The sequence below is a fragment of the Mesoplodon mirus genome (genome assembly GCF_964341445.2).
Source record: "Mesoplodon mirus genome assembly, chromosome: 6".
NCBI classification, from domain to species: Eukaryota; Metazoa; Chordata; class Mammalia; order Artiodactyla; family Ziphiidae; genus Mesoplodon; species Mesoplodon mirus.
In genome coordinates, this window is record NC_138982.1 from 138341829 (window position 1) to 138363108 (window position 21280).

At 41.9% G+C, this 21280-nt stretch overlaps 1 protein-coding gene across 8 annotated transcripts in view; it reads left to right on the forward strand.

The window, feature by feature from the left end:
* DOP1B (DOP1 leucine zipper like protein B) overlaps positions 1-9421 on the forward strand; it is a 109563-nt gene extending 100142 nt beyond the window's left edge. For 6 of the 8 annotated variants that reach the window (XM_082624590.1, XM_082624592.1, XM_082624591.1 and 3 more), the window contains exons 33-37: positions 4082-4218; positions 5251-5306; positions 5531-5692; positions 7085-7214; positions 7717-9421. In XM_082624590.1, the coding sequence (XP_082480716.1) occupies positions 4082-4218; positions 5251-5306; positions 5531-5692; positions 7085-7214; positions 7717-7968 (737 nt within the window). In that variant the 3' untranslated portion in view covers positions 7969-9421. Of the gene's footprint in view, positions 1-4081; positions 4294-5250; positions 5307-5530; positions 5693-7084; positions 7215-7716 lie in introns of those variants that run through there. The other 2 variants (XR_014294349.1, XM_082624595.1) reach the window with 2 other exon arrangements.
* The last annotated feature ends 11859 nt before the right edge of the window (positions 9422-21280 follow it).

Sequence of the window (21280 nt, forward strand, 5' to 3'; positions counted from 1 at the left end):
ACATGGGCTCCTTAGTTGTGGCTTGTGAGCTCTTAGTTGCAGCATGTATGTGGTATCTAGTTCCCTGTCCAGGGATCAAACCCGGGCCCCCTGCATTGGGAACGTGGAGTCTTAACCACTGAGCCACCAGGGAAGTCCCTCATTATCCTTTTGATGTCTTTAGAGATACCCCTTCTTTCATTCCTGATATTGGTAATTTGCTTTCTCTCTTTTTTAGTCAGTCTTTCTAGAGGTTTATCCCTTTTCTTGTTCTTTTCAAATAACCACAATTTAATTTGATTGATTTTTCTACATTATTTTTGTTTGTTTTGTTTCCAGTTTCATTTATTTCTGCGTTTTATTATGCCCTTTTTTGTCCTTGCTTTGGTTTTATTTTGTTCTTTTTCTGGTCTCATGAGGTAGAGGCTTGGATTATAGATTTGAGTGCTTTCTTCTTTTATAATGTAAGCATTTAGTGCTATAAATTTCCCTCTCAGCAATACTTTAACTGTATCCCACAAAATCGGATATATTGTAATTTTCATTCATTTCTTTATATTTTTTATTTCCTTTGATACTTCTTCACCCCATATCTAATTTAGAAGTTTGTTAATTTCCAAGTGTTTCTGGTTATCTTTCTGTTATTAATTTCCAGTTTGATTTCATCATGGTCAGAGAACATTCTTTGTAGGATTTAAATTTGTTGAAGTTCGGTTATATCATGGGTCGTGAAGCAGTCTTGGTGAATGTTCCACGAGCACGTAATGAGATGTATTCTGCTGGTGTTGAGTGGAGTCTTCTACAAGTGTTTATTAGATCCTGTTGGCTGAAGGTATTGCTCAGTTCTTCTATATCCTTACTGACTTTTCCTAGGAGTTCTATCAGTCATGGGATAGGAATGTTGAAGTTCAGCTACAGTTGTCAGTACTTATTCTTCTTTGAGTTCTGGCAGTGCTTTCTTCAAGTATTTTACACTTCTGTTGTTTGGTGCACAGACATTTAGGAATGTTATATCTTCTTGTTGAACTGACCTTACCGCTGTGTAATGTCCCTCTTTGACCCTGGTACTTTCCTTTGCTCTGAAGTCTATTCTGTCCTATATTAATAGCGCCACTCCAGCTTTCTTAAAATGTTTGCATATTGTATCTTTTTTCATCCTTTTACCTTTAACCTACTTATATTGTTATATATTTTAAAGTAGTTTTATCTTTTTTAAGATTTCTTTATTTCATTTATTTTTGGTTGTGTTGGGTCTTCGTTGCTGTGCAGGCTTTCTCTAGTTGCAGCAAGCGGGGGCTACTCTTCGTTGCGGTGCACGGGCTTCTCATTGTGGTGGCTTCTCTTGTTGCAGAGCACGGGCTCTAAGTGTGCGGGCTTCAGTAGTTGTGGCACACAGGCTCAGTAGTTGTGGCTTGCGGGCTCTAGAGCGCAGGCTCAGTAGTTGTGGCACATGGGCTTAGTTGCTCCACGGCATGTGGGATCTTCCTGGACCAGGGCTCGAACCCATGTCCCCTGCATTGGCAGGCGGATTCTTAACCACTGCGCCACCAGGGAAGCCATATTGTTATATTTGAAGTGAGTTTTGTGTAAGATAGCATACAACTGGGTCATTCCTTTTATCCGTTCAACCAATCTCTTTTAATTGATGTGTCATGTCAGGATATATTATGCCATTTAATTTATCTTCTGTTTGTTCCTTGTTTTTCATTCCTTTTGTTTCCCTTTTCCTATTTTCCTGATGTTACTTGAACATTTTTTTGGCGTTCCATTTTGATTTATTTAAAGTGGTTTGGGGGTATATCTCTTTCTATAGCTTTTTGCAGTGGTTGCTCTAGGGATTACAGTGAACATAGAATATACATACTTACTGTGGTCCACTAGTATCAGTATTTTACCACCATTTGCTTTTCTCTTCTCCCATGTGATACAGTTGTCTGAAATACTACATTTACATACTAGAACCATAAGAGATAGAGATACACTTTTTGCTTTCACTGTCCAACATAAATACTCAAGAGGAAAGGATATTATTTATACTCATTTATTTACCCTTTCTATTGCTCTTTAGTCATTCCTGATGTTCCATGTTTCCTACCATTACCATTTCCCTTCTGACAGAAGAACATCATTTAGCCATTCTTTTAGTGCAAATCTGTTGGCACTGTTCTCCTTCATTGAGCCTTTTTTTTTTTCACCTTCATTCATCTTGGTTTGGTTTGGTTGTTGTTATTGTTTTTTTCTTTCACCTTTATTCTGGAAGGATGTTTTAATTGGAAATAGAAAAATTCTGAGTCGAAGTTCTTTTCTTTCAGCACTTGAAAAATGGCAGCTTCTTTCTGACTCTATGGTTTCTAATGAGAAATCTGCTATTATTTGAATTATCCTCCCTTTTAGGTAATGTATCATTTCCCTCTGATTGCTATCAAGGTTTTTTTCTTTGTTTTTAGTTTTCAGAAGTTTGATTATGTGACTGAACATGATTTCTTTGTTTTTATCTCCTTTAGAGTTCACTCAGCTTGTTTTATTTGTAGATATATGTCTTTCACCACATTTGGAAAGTTTTCAGTCATTATTTTTAAAATATTTTTCCAACCTATATTCTTTTTTCTCTTTTTCTGTGATTCCAGTGCACAAATGTTAGATCTTTTGTTGTCCCACTGGTCTATGAGACTGTTCTTTTTTTTTTTTTTTCTGATATTTTCTCTCTCCTTTGTTCAGCTCACATAATTTCTATTGATTCTGTCTTGAATTCCCCTCTTCCTCTGTCATCTCCATTCTGCTGTTGAGCTCAGCAGTAAGTTTTTCTATCTTGGTGATTCTGTTTTTTAGTTCTAAAATTTCTATTTGACTTTTCTTTGTATCTTGTATTTTTTTGCTGACACTTTCTATTTCTTATTTGTTTCAAGTGTCCATAATTGGTTATTAGATAGCGGCTTTAAAATCCTTTTCCAGTAATTCCAACCTCTGTATTATCTCTGCATTGGTGTCTTTTGGGTATCTTTTCTCATTCAAGTTGAGATTTTTGGCATTCCATGTTACATTCTTTTCAATTGCCTAAGCTGGGATAAAATAAAAAATTTAAAAACCACATGGAACCCAGTTCTGGGTCATTCCTTAAGTCCCAAGGTTCCTACGCAGTCCTGCTACCTTTCCTTCACCTGTTTTCTGATAGTTGGTTTATGTATTTTTGTTCAAGGTGTTTGTTTGTTTGTTTGTTTGCAGTTAGATAAATAGGATGTATTATACTTACTCCATCTTGTCCAGAACCAAAAGCACAAACCAGTCTTTAAAAATACCAACTTGTTTGTCAAGTGTGTGATCTATGCACGATCCTTCATTTGGTCAGAGTATTTTTAAAGGCAAGAAGTAAAAACCCACTTAAGCTACCTCAAGTAAAGAGAAGTTTACTACTAATTTACTACAGCGAATCTTAAGCGGCATGACCATAGTTCAGCTATTTCCTATGGCAATTTGTCATCTTCCTAAGAAACCTTAGATTATGGGAAAAAATCACATTCTGCAAACAGTTATTTCAGTGGAGAAGTGGGGAAGACTGTTAGGGACTAGAGAGTTTACCTTTTTTTCTTTTTCCTGCAGGAATTAAAGTTTTTGTCATGGTCTTCAAATCTAAGCTTTACTGAATAATTCTATTTTATTCACGCACTTCACTTGCCACTCCTCACCCCCAAAATATAGTGTCATCTGCCAACCAATCTATATGATCTCATAGGTCCATCACTCGCCAAAGACTTTTCAGTTTCTGTGTCTCATGTTTCATATTCTTAGAAGAATAATTACATGTTCATTGATCACACACTGGATTTCTGGCTTGAGCCAGAAGTTGATGCCTTTCTACTTAGCTGCAGCAGGGGAATAAGAGGAACTTGATTCACTTCTTTAGCAAAAGCCACAAACTGCTGTGCCTCACAAAGAACAGTGCTGGGGGCAAACACGGGGCACAAAACCATTCTTCCAACACCCGTCTCATGTATGAGGTTCTTGTCAAATGTCAAAGCAATTGCAATTTTATTATTCCTCTTTGTCTAGTGAGAAACTCCAAACTGCCTATTTGTGTGACATCTCTAAAATCTTCTTTCCTTAGAACGCCTGACAGACAATCTCAGAGTTGGACAGACATCCATAGTTGCTGCTCAGATGTTTCTTTTTTTCAGAGTTTTGCTGCTAAGAATATCTCCTCAACATTTGACTTCATTGTGGCCAATAATGGTCTCTGAATTGGTAAGTGCAAATATTTTACTCTTGAAAGCAAAATTGAAGCTTTTAAAAATGCTTTTTCAGGAATAATATTTCATATATATCTAATTTTATCTGCAAAATTTTCAGTCAAGTTGGTAGTGCATAGTCAGCTCTTGCCTAAGTAGAGATATTTTATCCTATAATCATAGTTGCTCTCTCAACGTCAGTAATTCCAATTAATCTGTACAGTTTGATATTATTTGCTTTTTTTTTTTTGGCCATGCCATATGGCTTTCGGGATCTTAGTTCCCCGACCAGGACATGGCAGTGAAAGTGCTGAGTCCTAACCACTGGACCACCAGGGAACTCCCTATTTGCTATTTTTTAAACTGTTTTTTTCCCCCAATTTTATTGAAATATGTGTCATATAGCAGTGTGTAAGTTTAAGGTGTACAACTTGATTTGACTGAAGTATATCATGAAATGATTATCACAGTAAGTTTAGTTAACATCCATGACCAGGGATTGAACCCATGCCCCCTGCATTGGAGGCACGGAGTCTTAACCACTGGACCACCAGGGAAGTTCCTTGTTTTATTTTTTTAGGTTCCACTTATAAGGGAGATCATACAGTATTTGCCTTTCTCTTCTTATTTCACTTAGTATAATGCCCCCAAGGTCCTTCCATGTTGCTGGAAATGGTAGGATTTCTCCTTTTTCATGGCTGAATAATATTCCATTGTGTATATATAAAACAATTTTTTTATCTATTTATCTGTTGATGGACATTTAGGTTGTTTCCATGTCTTGGCTACTGCAAATAATGCTGCCCATTTTTTAATTGGATTATTTGCTTATTTTTGTTACTGAGTTGTATGAGTTCTTTATATATTTTGGATATTATCCTATCAGATATTTGGTTTGCAGATATTTTTTTCCATTTCATAGGTTGTCTTTTCATTTTTTTGATTGTTTCTTTTGCTTTATTTGCTATTTTTTTATGGACATATAAATTTTAAACATTAAGCTAGGTTTACTCTCAAATAGTAACTTGAATTCACATTTTTTTTAAAGATTCAGACATTCATACAGCTTGAAGAAGATCTGAAAGAGGACGATGAATCATTGAGGTAAGTAGTACAGCAGTCTGCACACATATATGAAGGTTAATGGACATCACCTTAAGACACAGGGCTATCTAACACTAAATACTGTTTTCCTGAAGTAGTTGTGAAGGGACCAGCTATTCTGACCATTTCTTAAAAGGAAAACCTTCTTATGGACATTGCATAGGCAAAAGGACCACAGCAGATGTGAATGAATTTATAACAAGAGTTTCTTTGCAAATTTACAGAAACAGCAACAAAATCAACAGAATAAAAGTTTCAGTCTCTGATGGAAATGAGCCCTCGATGGGGGAGATCCCCCAGAGTGAACTTATCCTATATTTATCAGCTTGCAAATTCTTGGACACAGCACTTTCTTTTCCACCTGACAAGATGCCGCTATTTCAGATGTAAGTCAGAGAAGACCACGTGTCTTCTTTGAAGCAGATGACTTTCTTTCCTCGTGAGCACTTTCACTTGCTCTTTCCTGTACAGTATATAAGACAACGCAGCATGGGTTACTAGTGGCGGAGAAACCTGCTCAGAATACCAAGTTTCACATTACTTGCAACATCTGTGGTTTGGGGAATTTGGTTCGCAGTAGTGTTTATGTACGGGTTTCTCTTTCTCTCTCTCTCTGCCTCTGTGTGTGTGTGTGTGTGTTGAGGTGGGTTTTGCTATTGGGTTCTTATAAAACAGAGTCACCCCCTGGTGATCCTCACTGGGTTTGTATAATTTTTTTGTCTCTTTGTTTTTTAATTAAATAAATGGAACATGCCATCTCCAATTGGCTCTGCCCTTGTTGGCTCACATTTCCTGTAGGCTTAACACAGCTGCTCATACGTTTAATTTCATGCCTGGCCCCAGATGCCACTTCTCTCTGTCCTATTCCCCTAAAGGGTGAAATCATGTAGAAATGTTTGTGGTTAGAAACACTAAGTGAAAGAAGCCAATCTGAAATGGCTACATACTGTCTGATTCCAACTATATGATGATCTGTAAAAGGCAAGACTGTGGAGACAGTAAACAGCTGAGTGTGTGCCAGGGGGGAGGGGAGAGCAAAGCAGAGCACAGAGGATTTTTAGGGCAGTGAAACTATTTCGTATGAGTTCATCGATTGTAACAAATGTACCCTCTGGTGGGCATGTCGGTAGTCAGGGAGGCTGTGCACGGCAGAGCAGGGCCCAGGGCAAGTGGGAAACCTCTGTACTTTCTGCTCAATTTTGGGTGAACCTAAAACTGCTCTAAAAAAGAAAGGTTTTTTTTTTAAGTGAGTTCCAATGTACATGAGTATGCACAGCAGCATTAATCATAATAGGCAAAAGGTAGAGAAATGTCCCTCAGTTGACAAGTGGATAAATAACATGTGGTGTGTCCATACAATGAAATATTCTACAATACAAAGAAATGTACCGACACATGCTACAGCATGGATGAACCTTGACAATATTAAGTGAAAGAAGCCAGGCACAAACAACCGTGTACGATGTGATTCCATTTGTATGAAATGTCCAGTATAAAAAAAATCTATACAGACAGAAAATAGATGAGTGGTTGCCTAGATCAAAGGGGTGTAGTGGATTGAGGGGTGAGAGCTAACGGGAACAGGGATTCTATTTGGGGTTATGGAAATATCCTAAGATTGATTATGGTGATGGATGTACAATTCTGTGACTATACCAAAAGCTATTGATTTGTACACGTTAAAGCAGTGAATGTGATTTACATCTCAGTAAAACTGTTTATAACTCTTCAAGTGGGCTCCAAGGCAGCATGCCTGACCTCAGATTTTTTTCCTCCAGTTACAGGTGGGCATTTGTTCCAGAAGTGGACACAGAGGGCCCTGCCTTCCCATCGGATCTAGAGGAGAATCACCAAGAATGCAAACCCCACACTGTCAGGATTCTCGAACTTCTAAAATTAAAATATGGGGTAAATGTTTTCCTTTTTAACAGTTATATTTGTGACAGAGGGGAGAAAGACTAGGCAGTGAGTGAAGTACTTCATATGCTATTTGATTTTAATGACTTTGAACAGTTTTCAGAATGCCCCCTAACCGAGTGTTCAGACTTGGAGATGGTTATAAATTTCTCTTTGTTTTAGCATTTATATGTCACTTTCTCATCCCAGTTGCTAAGAGGTAAAGCCTCCTGGGTGACACAGTCCTGTAGAAGTAGTCTTGCCCACAGAGTTCCTCTGTAAGTCAGAGGAAGAGCCTGCAGGAGAGGTGACAATGGCCCCAGCGGGGTGGGCTCAGGGTGAAATCCTGGTGGAAGATGGCAGCTGAAGACCTAGGATCTGAGTTGATGCTGCTCCCATCAGCGCTGACAGTGAATTTCATAAAGGACCCATCTCTTAGCTTTCACCGCCTGCACGTGCCTCGTGTGCATCTCTTAACCCTTAGCAAAGCCATGTCGTTGTGGGTTTTTTGCAGGAAATCGGCAGCTCCGATGAGCTCACCGTGAAGAGCGAGTTCCCTCTTCTGCGCCAGCATTCTCTTTCCAGCATTAGGCAATTGATGCCATTCTTCAAGACTCTAAATTGCGCTTTTAAAACCCAGAATAAACTGCCTGCTGACACCCGAGGCCCTCTACTTGTGGAGTTTCCCGTCGCAGATAGCTCAAGGGTCTTGAAGCAACTGGAAGAATGTGTTGAATATGATTTTTTGGAACATCTGGAATGTTAAACTTGTAAGCCAGAACTTGTTTAATCCATTTACTGAGACTTTGAGAAAAACCAGGATATATTCAAAACAAAAAAGGAGCCAGGATAGTGCTTTTAAACAAGTCTGTCTCAATTTTGAAAGTAAATTTCAGATCATTTTTCTGGTGGCACCAAAATACACCCCCCCCCGAATGCCATGTAATATTTTTAGATCTGATTTTATGTTTCTTCCTCAATTTATGTAAAGAAATAAAATTAATATATCATCTAATGGCGGCACAAAATTTGTAATATAAAGTAAAGGATGAAGAGATTGAAGAGTTGTTCTCTTTGTTGCAGATATATGGGTCTGTGTCAGTACACCTCTCTGAAAATCTTGTTGACTATTATTTTAACCTTTCTTACATATGTCCCTTTAAACATTTATTTTGGTACCACATCTTTTTTTTTTTTTGCTGTACGCGGGCCTCTCACTGCTGTGGCCTCTCCCGTTGCGGAGCACAGGCTCCGGACGCACAGGCTCAGCGGCCATGGCTCACGGGCCCAGCCGCTCCGCGGCATATGGGATCCTCCCAGACCGGGGCACGAACCCGTGTCCCCTGCATCGGCAGGCGGACTCTCAACCACTGCGCCACCAGGGAGGCCCGGTACCACATCTTAAAATGAAAATATATTATTTTCTGAAAATACGAATTGCCCTTTACCATTGACTATTCAGCAGAGGTGTCAGCTTGAAGATATCTCATTGTATTTAACTCATGCCCATTAAAGTCACATGTTCACACTATTCTGCTGGGTAAGAAATACATAGTTTTCAAACGTCTGACAGCTGTAACCTTAGTTATGGTACCACAGTGTGCCTGGCCAGCACTCTCCATTTAACATAAAGCAATCAACGTGGTCATGGAGCCTCTAATGCCTGAAACTATTGTCAGGGAAACTCACTCTTTGGACTCTTCCTTACTACCCTGTCCTTTCTGGGGTCTCTTTACCTCTCTGCAGACATTGCTGTTGATGAAAATTATCCCTTCCTCGGCACAGACTCCTCCAGGCTGGCAACGTGTCATCCCACTCTTTTCGAGCCTCTTTGTCTCATGCCAACTTCCTTATTTAGACCCCCTCTTGGTGCCCATCCTCTGCGGTGAGCACCCTCACTCTGCGCCAGTGCGCGGGCCTTGCCTGCCAGACCTGCCTAGCTCATGTCCCCTTTTCAGCCACCAGGGCGTTCCATGACCTCATTTGCCGGGCCAGACGATGCAAACTGTCCTACCTAATGCGTGCTCTCAGATCCATCCTTTCTATAGACTAGGGTGTTTGGGAACTTGACCAACATTATTGGTTAAGTTTCTCCTAACATTCTACTACGTATTAGTTTGTGAATGCTGCAGAAGCAATTTGTGTCACTAGCCCCAAGATAGGATGTGGGGAACACAGAACCACTTGGTTCCCTAAATAAGGGCTAAAAGTAAGAATCAAAAAGCACCACCATATAGGGGTATTCATACAAATACGTGTTAAAAATTACACGGAGAGGGCTTCCCTGGTGGCGCAGTGGTTGAGAGTCCGCCTGCCGATGCAGGGGACACGGGTTCGTGCCCCGGTCCGGGAGGATCCCACATGCCGTGGAGAGGCTGGGCCCATGAGCCATGGCCGCTGAGCCTGCGCGTCCGGAGCCTGTGCTCCACAACGGGAGAGGCCACAGCAGTGAGAGGCCCGCATACCGCAAACAAACAAACAAACAAAAAATTACATGGAGGGACTTCCCTGGCGGTCCAGCGGTTAAGACTCCTTGCTTCCACTGAAGGGATCACGGGTTTGATCCCTGGCTGGGGAACTAAGATCCCGCATGCCATGTGGCACAGCCAAAAAATAATAATAAATAAAATAAATAATTACATGGAAACTGTGTTGTTTTTCTGTGTGTTGGGGGGTATCTTTAAAATAATTTGCAAGTTTGGTCACTGAAATGTTAAATATTGAAGTGTAGAATTGTGAATTCAATGTAACTTATATGATGAGTTCCCTATAATTCAGGTTGTGAGGAGATAACCATATGCTGATTAATAGTTAACATCAAGGTGGGTACATATGATCATGTATCAAAATTGACAACAAAACTAATAGCTTATTTATATCATCAGTAGCTATTATGCCATGAAAGGTAGTTCTTGTATCTGTACCTAGATTTACAAATTTTGTTTTTTCTTTTTTTCTCTCCAGTATCTAAAACAGCTTAATGGTCTCGGTCAATACCATATATAATTTAATCCTTATTTATTAATAGAAATCTTAAAAGGGATTTAATAGTACATCTCTGTGTATCATAGAACACTAGGAAAGAAGTCTTATAAATGTGATGTATATCTAAGTCTTTTGTCAGTGTACACACCACAGTGGGTGAGGGCATAGGCTCTGAATTCAATTTGGGTTTGTTATTCAGCTTTACCCACATGCTAGGCTGGACATATACTTTGTGCTTCAGTTTTCTCATCTATAAAATAGAAATATCGACTGTAACTACCCCTCAGGGTTATAGCAACTAACCCTCTCTTTGCTCCCGCTGTGGTTTATATAGTTGTTTTTTTTCACTTGACTTTTTTTTTGGATCTTTTATGTCTTTTTTTTTAACTTTTTGTTTTATATTGGAGTATAGTTGATTGACAATGTTGTCTTAGTTTTAAAAGAGAAAATGGAGATTTTTTTTTTTAAGTGTGAGGAAAAGCAAAATCAGCCGTTCTTTTTTTCCCTTCCTACTGGAGGCGCTTCTGCACCCCACTTGGAAGACGACCGCTGTGACTCATTTCCTCTCAGAAGAAGTTAAGCCACGTGTCCAGCCCAAGGACCAAAGTGCCACTTCTCTGGGGGCAAGCAGTGTGCTGGGTCCCGCGCACTAACAAAGCAGACTTTGGAGCGCACGGAGCTACAGGAGGGTGTGGTGGGGATGTAGCCCTTATGAGCAGGTATGAATGGTCACCACTGGAGTGCTTCCCAGGGGCCAGGCGTAGTGCTGGGCGCGTCACATGGGTGATTTCCTAACCCCCTTGGGAGGTAGGGACTGTTCCTCAGTTCTCCAAAGTCAGCAGAGCCAGGAACCGAAACCTAGGTCTGTCTTGCTCTAGAGCACTATGTTTTCAAGCCCAGGGCTCAGAAGTTTAAACAGGAAAACCCTGCGAGGGCTGCTGCTACGTGGTGCTGGGTGGGAGACACCTTCTGAGGCCACCCCGCCCAGCGGACTTCCTGCTGAAACAGCTCCTCCCAGGGCCTCGGCACAGAGCAGATGGCTCCTGCCTCTCAAGGGGTGGTGAGGTGTGTTTTAAAGCAGAACAAGCCTTATTTTCCAGCATTTGTGTTATGCCCAGTTAAAGTAGAAGTAGAAGTAGCTGGATTCATCAAGATGGGTGATGAAGACTGTAATTAAAAGCTTTGAACAACAACCTGGGAGACCAGACAGAATCTGGCCTTTGGAATTAAATTGAGGTAAGACAATGCCTTCTACCAGGTATCATTTGCAGTTTAGTAGGACACACAAACCCATGAACATGGACAAGTAACGCCATCAAAGAAGAGTCCACCCATTCTACACTAAGGGGCAACTGGACGTTGTGAGAATCACTACGTAGTATCTTACCATGCTTACATGTTTTGTTAAGTTGTATAGTCATCATTCCATAAGCTGAATTCCATCATCTTCAATCGGACTTTGTGCTGTCTCTGAAGTTGAGTGAAGAGACCCCCTTCAACCTTTTTTCAGGATGGTTATGAGGAGCCGGCAGTTGGAAATCTGTCAGTTGTGGTTAGAATCCAGCAAAGCAACTTTACTTAACAGGGGTCCTCTCTCTGGTGTGTGCACAGAATCATCCAGAGAGCTTGCTAACTTGCAGAAGGCTTAGCCTCTGCCCCAGAAAGTCTGAATCAGTAAATGGGGTGACATTCGGCAATCTACTTGTGTAATAAGTTATCTTCGATGCCAGTGCTTTCTGCACCACTCTTGGAGAAACACTAGTTTGCAGAGCCATGAGTTCACAGAGATGATGGCTTGGGTGGAAATGAGGAAACCCGCAAGGCGGAGGCTTGTCTGCTTACTTCTCATCCTATACAGGTAGCTCTTTCCAAGTGGTTCTGCATCTAAATCAATAAGCCTACCTTTAAGCCAAGGCGGAAATGGACTTTAAAATTGGATCTAAGAAGAGAGCATGGCAGTTCCTCAAAGAGTTTAAAATATAATTACCCTATGATCCAGCAATTCTGCTAAAAACGGAAAGCAGGGTCACAAAGAGATATTTGCACACCCATGTTCGTGGCAGCATTATCCACAATAGCCAAGAGGTGGAAATAACCTGAATGTACATCAATGGATACATGTATGTGGTGTAGACATATGGTGGAACATTATTCAGCCTTAAAAAGGAATGAAGCGCTTCCCTGGTGGCGCAGTGGTTGAGAGTCCGCCTGCCGATGCAGGGGACGCGGGTTCATGCCCCGGTCTGGGAGGATCCCACATGCCATGGAGAGTCTGGGCCCGTGAGCCAGGGCCGCTGAGCCTGCGCGTCCGGAGCCTGTGCTCCGCAACGGAAGAGGCCACAGCAGTGAGAGGCCCGCGTACCGCAAAAAAAAAAAAAAAAAAAAAAAGGGAATGAAATTCGGACACGTGTACAACATGGATAAACCTTAAGGACATGATGCTAAGCGAAAGAGATCAGTCACAAAAGGACAAATATGATTCCACTTGCATGAGGTGCCTGAATAATCAAATTCATAGAAACAGGAAATAGAATGGTGGTGGCCAGGGGCTGGGGGAGAAAGGACTGATCAGTTAGTGTTTAATGGGTACAGAATTTCAGTTTGGGATGAGGAGAAAGTTCTGGAGGTGGATGGTGGTGACGGTTGCACAACAATGTGAATGTAATTAATGTCGCTGAATTGTACACTCAAGGGTTAAAATGATAAATTTTATGTTTTGTATGTAATACCACAATAAAATTTTAAAACAAACCCCAAAAATACTGTGAATTTAAAGTGAGGGTAGGGGAAACAGCCAGGGCTCCCCCTTATCTGGTGAACAAGCGTCTGTGCCATCCTGAGTTTTCCCCCCAGAGTCAACCAGAAGCAGATGGGAGGTAGAATACTAAGGAGAAACTCGCCCTTCAGTGTTTCAGGTTTAGAAAAAGAAATTGCTTGGGCTTCCCTGGTGGCTCAGTGGTTGCAAGTCCGCCTGCCGATGCAGGGGACGCGGGTTCATGCCCCGGTCTGGGAGGATCCCGCATGCCATGGAGCGTCTGGGCCCGTGAGCCATGGCTGCTGAGCCTGCGTGTCCGGAGCCTGTGCTCCGCAACAGAAGAGGCCACAACAGTGAGAGGCCCACGTACCGCAAAAGAAAAAGAAAAAAAAAAAAAAGAAAAAGAAGTTGCTTAATATTTTACCCTAAATTGAAATTGTAATTATGACTCTTGGGGCCTGATGGGGTTTTCTATCCTCCTGAAGGCCTCAGCTACCTCTCCTGTCTCCTCCAACCACTCAGGGTTTCTCATCTCCTGCATTTCTTTTTTTTTTAATATGAATTTATTTATTTATTTATTTATTTATTTATTTATTTATTTATTTATTTTTGGCTTCTTTGGGTCTTCGTTGCTGCATGCAGGCTTTCTCTAGTTGCGGCGAGTCGGGGCTACTCTTTGTGGCAGTGCGTGGGCTTCTCATTGCGGTGGCTTCTCTTGTTGCAGAGCACAAGCTCTAGGCACACAGGCTCCAGTAGCTGTGGCACGCAGGCTCTGTAGTTGTGGTTCACGGGCTCTAGAGTGAAGGCTCAGTAGTTGTGGCGCACGGGCTTAGTTGCTCCGCGGCATGTGGGATCTTCCCGGACCAGGGCTCAAACCCGTGTTCCCTACATTTGCAGGTGGATTCTTAACTACTGCGCCACCAGGGAAGTCCCTCTCCTGCGTTTCTTACATATGTTGTTTCATCCACTTGATACTATTTTCTCCTTCTCTTTCACCTAGCAAAGTCCTACTCAAGTCGTTTGTTGGTTTATTTAACAAATATATGGGAGCCCGTCTTCGAGATCCAAACTCCCTGGCCTTGCTTCTTGCTACACCTCACAGCGAGGCACCTTCCCATTGTGGCCCCATGAAAGCACTGAATAACGTAGTAGCCATCACTGGTCCAAGGTAAGCGCCCTGTTGTGGAAAAGACAGAGCCTGTATCTTCAGTTCCTTCGGTGTCTGGCATCGACGAGCAGCCAGCAAATAGCTAAATGAAAAACATAAATGTTGATTTATCTGCCCAAGGTGGTGCTGGAAGGAAGAAGAAAGGGGAGTAAAACAAAGTTTGAATGAATGGATTTGTAGGACGAGGCAGTGTGGGCTCAGGGAACAGTGGGTTTTCTGCCCCAATCTTGGCCTCTCCGTCACACTAAGAATCCCCTCCCTGAGACTCATGTGGTTTCCCTGACCACCACTTGGGACACGTGAGGTGTTCTGCTTGGCGTGCTTTTCCCACTCTGTCCTGCTGCTCCCAGCACTGCCTGATTACATAGTCAGCCCAACCCATCTGAAGCATCTCTGTGAGAACCAGCCATTCTGTCTTCACGTGGCTTGTCCTTAATTCTTACTGGACCCTTTGACAGCCAAACACTTCCGTACTGTATGGAGGGGGAACACTTGACTCTGTGCACTAACCATACTGCTGAGAGAGCTTTGTGTTGTGTTAAAGATACTACAGTAACTAATAAGTACTTGATTGTATATTGTCCCATGTTTTCCTTCCAATTATTTTCTGTTTGTTTCTGAATCTAAGCCAGCCTATCAATCTAAATTCCCTCAGGAAAAACACAAGTTGTTTGGGGACTTCCCTGGTGGCACAGTGGTTAAGAATCCACCTGCCAATGCAGGGGACACGGGTTCGAGCCCTGGTCCGGGAAGATTCCACATGCTGCAAAGCAACTAAGCCTGTGTGCCACAACTACTGAGCCTGCACTCTAGAGCCGGCAAGCCACAGCTACTGAGCCCCACACACCACAACTACTGAAGCCCGTGCACCTAGAGCCCGTGCTCCACAACAAGAGAAGCCACTGCAATGAGAAGCCCGCACACCACAACGAAAAGTAGCCCCTGCTCGCCGCAACTAAAGAAAGCCCACCACGTGCAGCAACGAAGACCCAATGCAGCCAAAAATAAATAAATAAATTTATTAAAAAAAAAAAGACAAGTTGTTTAATATGATTGGGGGCAGGGGGTGGAGCTCGTGGCCAAATGAAGAGTATGATCAGCCTAAAGGCAAGAAAATTCAATCAGAAGTTAATATGTACACATCAGTATAGTTTTTTTGACATCTATATCTATCTATCTATTTATGACCAGTTATGAGATAGATGAAATCTCACTACCAATAACAACAACAATAATAAAATAGGAAAAAAATAAAAACTTTATAAGACCTCCTTGAAGACAACACTACCAAAGCAGAAAAGAAGACTTGGAGCTAAAGGGAAGGTATGCTAGGTCCTGAAGAGGAAAATTCAACACAATAAAGTTATAAATTTTAACTTACAGCATAAATTCTAAGTTAAAGAGTAATGAAGAGAATTAACCTCAGATCTTTATATTATAAAGCTAAAATAATTGGTACCAGTGCAGGAATGGACAAGAGGTCAATAGAACAAAATGAAAGTCTATCAATGGACCCAAACACATAGAAAAGTTTAGCATATAATAAAGGTGGTACTTCAAGCCCATAGAGGGAAAGAAAGGTGTCTTATTCAATAAATGGTGTTGGGATAACTGGGTACCCAACAGGGGGAAAATAAGTTGGATTCATATCTCACATCTTTCACCAAAATAAATTCCAAACCAATCAAAGATTGAAACCATGAAGAAACCATGAAAATGCTAGAAGAACTGAGGAAAAGATATTTATATAAGCCAACAATGGAGATGAAATTTCTTAGATGAACATAAATTCCAGAAGCCTAAGAGAAAGTTCTATAATTTTGACTATATAAATTTTCTTTTTAAAATTCTGCACAACAAAAATCATCATAAGCAAAGTAAAAGACAAATGGCAAACAGAAAAATATTTGAGACATATTACAAAGGGCTAATTTCTTCAGTACTGAAAGAACTATCAAAAGAAACAGAATAGAAAAGTGGGCAAAAGACTTAAACAGGGAGTACACACACACACACACACACACACACACACACACACTGACACACACACACATACAATTGGCTTTTACAAGTGTAAAAAGACACACAAACTTACAATCTGAGAAAAAAAATTGCTCTGAGATATTAGTCACTGACCATTTCAGGAATATCAGTGAAAGAGGGAAAACAGCCTTCCCACTTCCATTCCTACAGAATATACATTGGTACAAGCTCTGTGGAGAAAATGGGGCAATTTCTACCAAAAGTAAAAATGGATGTATTTTTGACCTCACAATTCTACTTCCAGGAATTTATCAGATATACATGCATATGTGCAAAATGACTTATATACAAGTTATTCATTGTAAATATTGATAATAGCAAAAAGTTTGGAGACAACCTCAGTGTCCACCAGTAAGAGATTGACTACATGAATCACAATACATCAATATAATGAAATGTTATGAAGCTGTAAAACAATGTGATGAAGTTTTTCATGTACAACGATGGAAGGCTCTCTGAGATATATTCCATGTAAAAGTTGAGATGTGTAACTGTGTAGGATTGTGAAAGCAACCAGTTTTCACGTTGTTTTTTTTTTTTTCTTTTTTTAAAATTTATTTTTATTTATTTATTTTTGGCTGCACTGGGTCTTTGTTGCTGCGCGCGATCTTTCTCTAGTTGGGCTGAGCGGGGACTACTCTTCCTTGCGGTGCGCGGGCTTCTCATTGCGGTGGCTTCTCTTGTTGTGGAGCCCGGGCTCTAGGTGTGCAGGCTTCAGTAGTTGTGGCATGTGGGCTCAGTAGTTGTGGCTCATGGGCTCTAGAGCACAGGCTCAGTAGTTGTGGCTTCGTTGCTCCGTGGCATGTGGGATCTTCCTGGACCAGGGCTCGAACCCGTGTCCCCTGCATTGGCAGGCAGATTCTTAACCACTGTGCCTCCAGGGAAACCCCTTCATGTTGTTTTTGATTTAGATCAATCTGTTAGAGATTTTATTTTCTTCAGATATTCTAACTCTTGTATGGAATTTTAAAATTTCTCTTTTCTTGTCTTAGTTTGGGCTGCTAAGATAAAAATACCATAGATTAGGTGGCTTAAACAACAAACTTTTATTTCTCACAGTTCTGTAATAGGGAAGTCCAAAGTCAAAGCACCCTGGGAATTCCCTGGCGGTCCAGTGGTTAGGACTCCGCCCTCTGTCTGCTGAGGGCCTGTGTTCAATCCATGGTCAGGGAACAAAGATCCCACAGCTGCACGGTGCAGCCAAAAAAAAAAAAAAAGCACCTTCCTGGTTCTACCTGCTGTGTCCTAACAGAAGGGCTGAGGGATCTCTGTAAGGTCTCTTTTATAAGGACTATAATCGCATTCATGAGGTACCCACCCTCTTGACCTAATCACCCTCCCAAAGGCCCCACCTCCAAATACCATCACATTGGTGGTTAGGATGTCAACATATGAATTTTGGGGGGAGACAAACATTTAGTAAACAGCACTCCCCAAAGAAGGTAGTTTTTACCATAAAAAAATCACATCAAACTCAGCTTTGACTTTTTTTTTTTAAATAAATTTATTTATTTATTTTTGGCTGTGTTGGGTCTTCGTTTCTGTGCGAGGGCTTTCTCTAGTTGCGGCGAGTGGGGACCACTCTTCATCGCGGTGCGTGGGCCTCTCACTGTTGCGGCCTCTCTTGTTGCGGAGCACAGGCTCCAGACATGCAGGCTCAGTAGTTGTGGCTCACGGGCCTAGTTGCTCTGAGGCCTGTAGGATCTTCCCAGACCAGGGCTCAAACCTATGTCCCCTGCATTGGCAGTCAGATTCTCAACCACTGCGCCACCAGGGAAGCCCAGCTTTGACATTTTTAAAGATAAAGATTTCCAAGTCAGCTTGGAAACTACTGAGCCTGAGCCTGAGCTCTATAGCCCGTGAGCCACAACTACTGAGCCCACGTGCCACAACTATTGAAGCCCACGTACCTAGAGCCCATGGTCCACAACAAGAGAAGCCACTGCAATGAGAAACCCGCGCACCACAATGAAGAGTAGTCTCCGCTCACTGCAACTAGAGGAAGCCCGTGCACAGCAACGAAGACGCAAAGCAGCCAAAAAATAAAAAATAAAAACCAGCAGAAATGTATTCTCTTCTAGTTTGGAGGCCAGATGTCCCAAATGAACTGAAACCAAGGTGTCTGCAGGGGCTCGTGCTCCCTGTAAATTCTAGGGGCCCTAGAAGGGAGTTTCCTTGCCTTTTCCAGCTTCTGGAGCTGCATTCCCTGCATCCTTTGGCTCATGGCCTTTCTCCACTTTCAGAACCATCCACATAGCATCTTCAAGTCTCTGGAGAGATGCTTCAGTGGCCAAGTAGCCTCCTGTGACCAAATCTCCCTCTGCGTCGGTCTTATAAAGACACTTGTTTTATTTTATTTATTTATTTATTTATTTATTTATTTATTTATTTATTTATTTATTTATTTTGCGGTACGCGGGCCTCTCACTGATGTGGCCTCTCCCGTTGCAGAGCACAGGCTCCGGACGCGCAGGCTCAGCGGCCATGGCTCATGGGCCCAGCCGCTCCGCGGCATGTGAGATCTTCCCAGACCTGAGCACGAACCCGTGTCCCCTGCATTGGCAGGCGGACTCTCAACCACTGCGCCACCAGGGAAGCCCACAAAGACACTTGTGATCGCATCTAGGGCCCACCCGGATATTCCAGGCTGATCTCATTTCAAAATCAACAGTGCTGAACATCACATAGTTAACAAGTGAATAAGTTGGATTTAGGCCCAGACAGACACTACACTATACTATTAAATTAAAATTCTTTTTTTTTTTTCTTTTTTGCAAAGTGCTAGTTGAGACTCACCACATTGATTTCACAGCTCACTAATGGGCTACAACTTATTGAATAAACAGCCAAGAGACTGTAGATTCCACAAGAGTGGAATCCTCTATTTTGCTCATCACCACATTCTTGGAGCCCTCACTTTGATAGACACAAAGTCAGTTCTCAACAAACAGTTGATGAAAGAGTCTCTCACATAACAATACAATCTGAAAGCTGGAGGAAACTGAGAAATTACCCAGTCCAGAGGATTGCAAGTGGTATTAACTAGCACTCTTACTTAGGTGTTTCACATGTCGTTTACCCTGTGGACAAAGAATGTCATCTGCCGTATCAGTAAAGAAAGGATGTTGTGGCCATCAAGCCATCACCCACTGTACGCACTGAGGGGATTCAGGATGGAGAATAATAGGATACTGGCACTAGAGAGTTAAGTGTACATCAAAGTGGTGATTTCAATAAGCCCAGACTCTTGCCTCTCCCCATATCTAGAAAAGCACTAAATTCACTAACTTGAGATGTCTGGTTTTCTTTAATTAACAGTAATCTTTTGATGCTCCGACTACCTGGGTTTTTTGCAAAAACCCCTATATATCCTGGCTCCCCCCCTTACATCTTCAGAACAGAGAACAGTCCCTCAGAGCTAATGAGAGCCTGTCTCCTTGGCTTAATCCTCGGTATGTCCACCAAATAAAACATAACTCTCAACTTTTAGGTTGTGCTTTTTTTTTTTTTTTTTTCAGTTGAGAACCCAGTGGTCAGTAGCAAGGGTGGCAACAGAACACAGGCTTTTTTTTTTTTTTTAACATTTCCTCATTCATTTATTCAAAAATATTTGAGAACCTAAAAACCTCAAATTGAAATAATTAGATAAAACAAAAACGCAAGTTGCAGAGGAGCTAGACTTCCATATTTTAAATAGTATTGGGTTGGCCAAAAAGTTCCTTTGGTTTTTAAAATAAAAGACACATTTTTCACTTTCACCAAGAACTTTATTTATTTATTTATTTTTTCTTTTTGCGGTATGCGGGCCTCTCACTGTTGTGGCCTCTCCCGTTGCGGAGCACAGGCTCCGGATGCGCAGGCCCAGCGGCCATGGCTCACGGGCCCAGCCGCTCCGCAGCATATGGGATCCTCCCAGACCGGGGCACGAACCCGCATCCCCTGCATCGGCAGGCGGACTCTCAACCACTGCGCCACCAGGGAGGCCCTCACCAAGAACTTTATTGAGGTGTATTCACTGTTTTGTTCCACTACCTTCTGCCATTTTTCAGGCAACTTTATAATTCCATCTTCCCAAAGATTTTTATCTTTTTGAGCAAAGAACTGTTCCAGATGCCTTTTACAGTCTTCCAGGGAATGGAAATTTTTTCCATTAAGAGAATTTTGTAAAGACTGAAATAAATGGAAATCCAAAGGTGCAATGTCTGGTGAATATGGCGGATGAATCAGAACTTCCCAGCCAAGCTCTAACAGTTTTTGCCTGGTCATCAAAGAAACATGTGGCCTTGCGTTATCCTGATGGAAGACTGTGCGTTTCCTTTTTTTTTGATAATGGCTTTTTTTTTTTTGGCTGTGTTGGGTCTTCACTGCTGTGTGCAGGCTTTCTCTAGTTGTGGTGAGTGGGGGCCACTCTTCATTGCGGTGCACGGGCTTCTCATTGTAGTGGCTTCTCTTGTTGTGGAGCACGGGCTCTAGGAACGCGGGCTTCAGTAGTTGTGGCACATGGGCTCAGTAGTTGTGGCTTGCGGGCTCTAGAGCACAGGCTCAGTAGTTGTGGCGCACGGGCTCATGCTCCGTGGCATGTGGGATCTTCCCAGACCGGGGCTTGAACCCATGTCCCCGGCACTGGCAGGCAGATTCTTAACCACCACCACCAGGGAAGTCCACTATGCGTTTTCTGTTGATTAATTCCAGACTTTTCGTTGAGTGCTGCTTTCAGTTGGTCTAACTGTTAATGGTACGTGTTGGAATTAATCGTTTGGTTTTCTGGAAGGAGCTCATAATAGAGGACTCCCTTCCAATCCCACCGTATACACAATATCACCTTCTTTGGATGAAGACCGGCCTTTGGTGTGGTTGGTGGTGGTTCATTTCACTTGCCCCAGGGTCTCTTCTGTTCCGCACTATTGTACAATAACCACTTTTCATCACCCGTCACAATTTGTCGTAAAAACAGAACATCTTCATTACATTTCAGTAGAGAATTGCATGCAGAAATATGGAAATACGGTCAAGAAGGTTTTTTTTTGCTTAACTTATGTGGAAACCAAACACCAAAGTGATTAACATAACCAAGCTAGTGCAAATGATTTTCAGTGCTTGATTTGGATATTTTGAGTATGTCGGCTA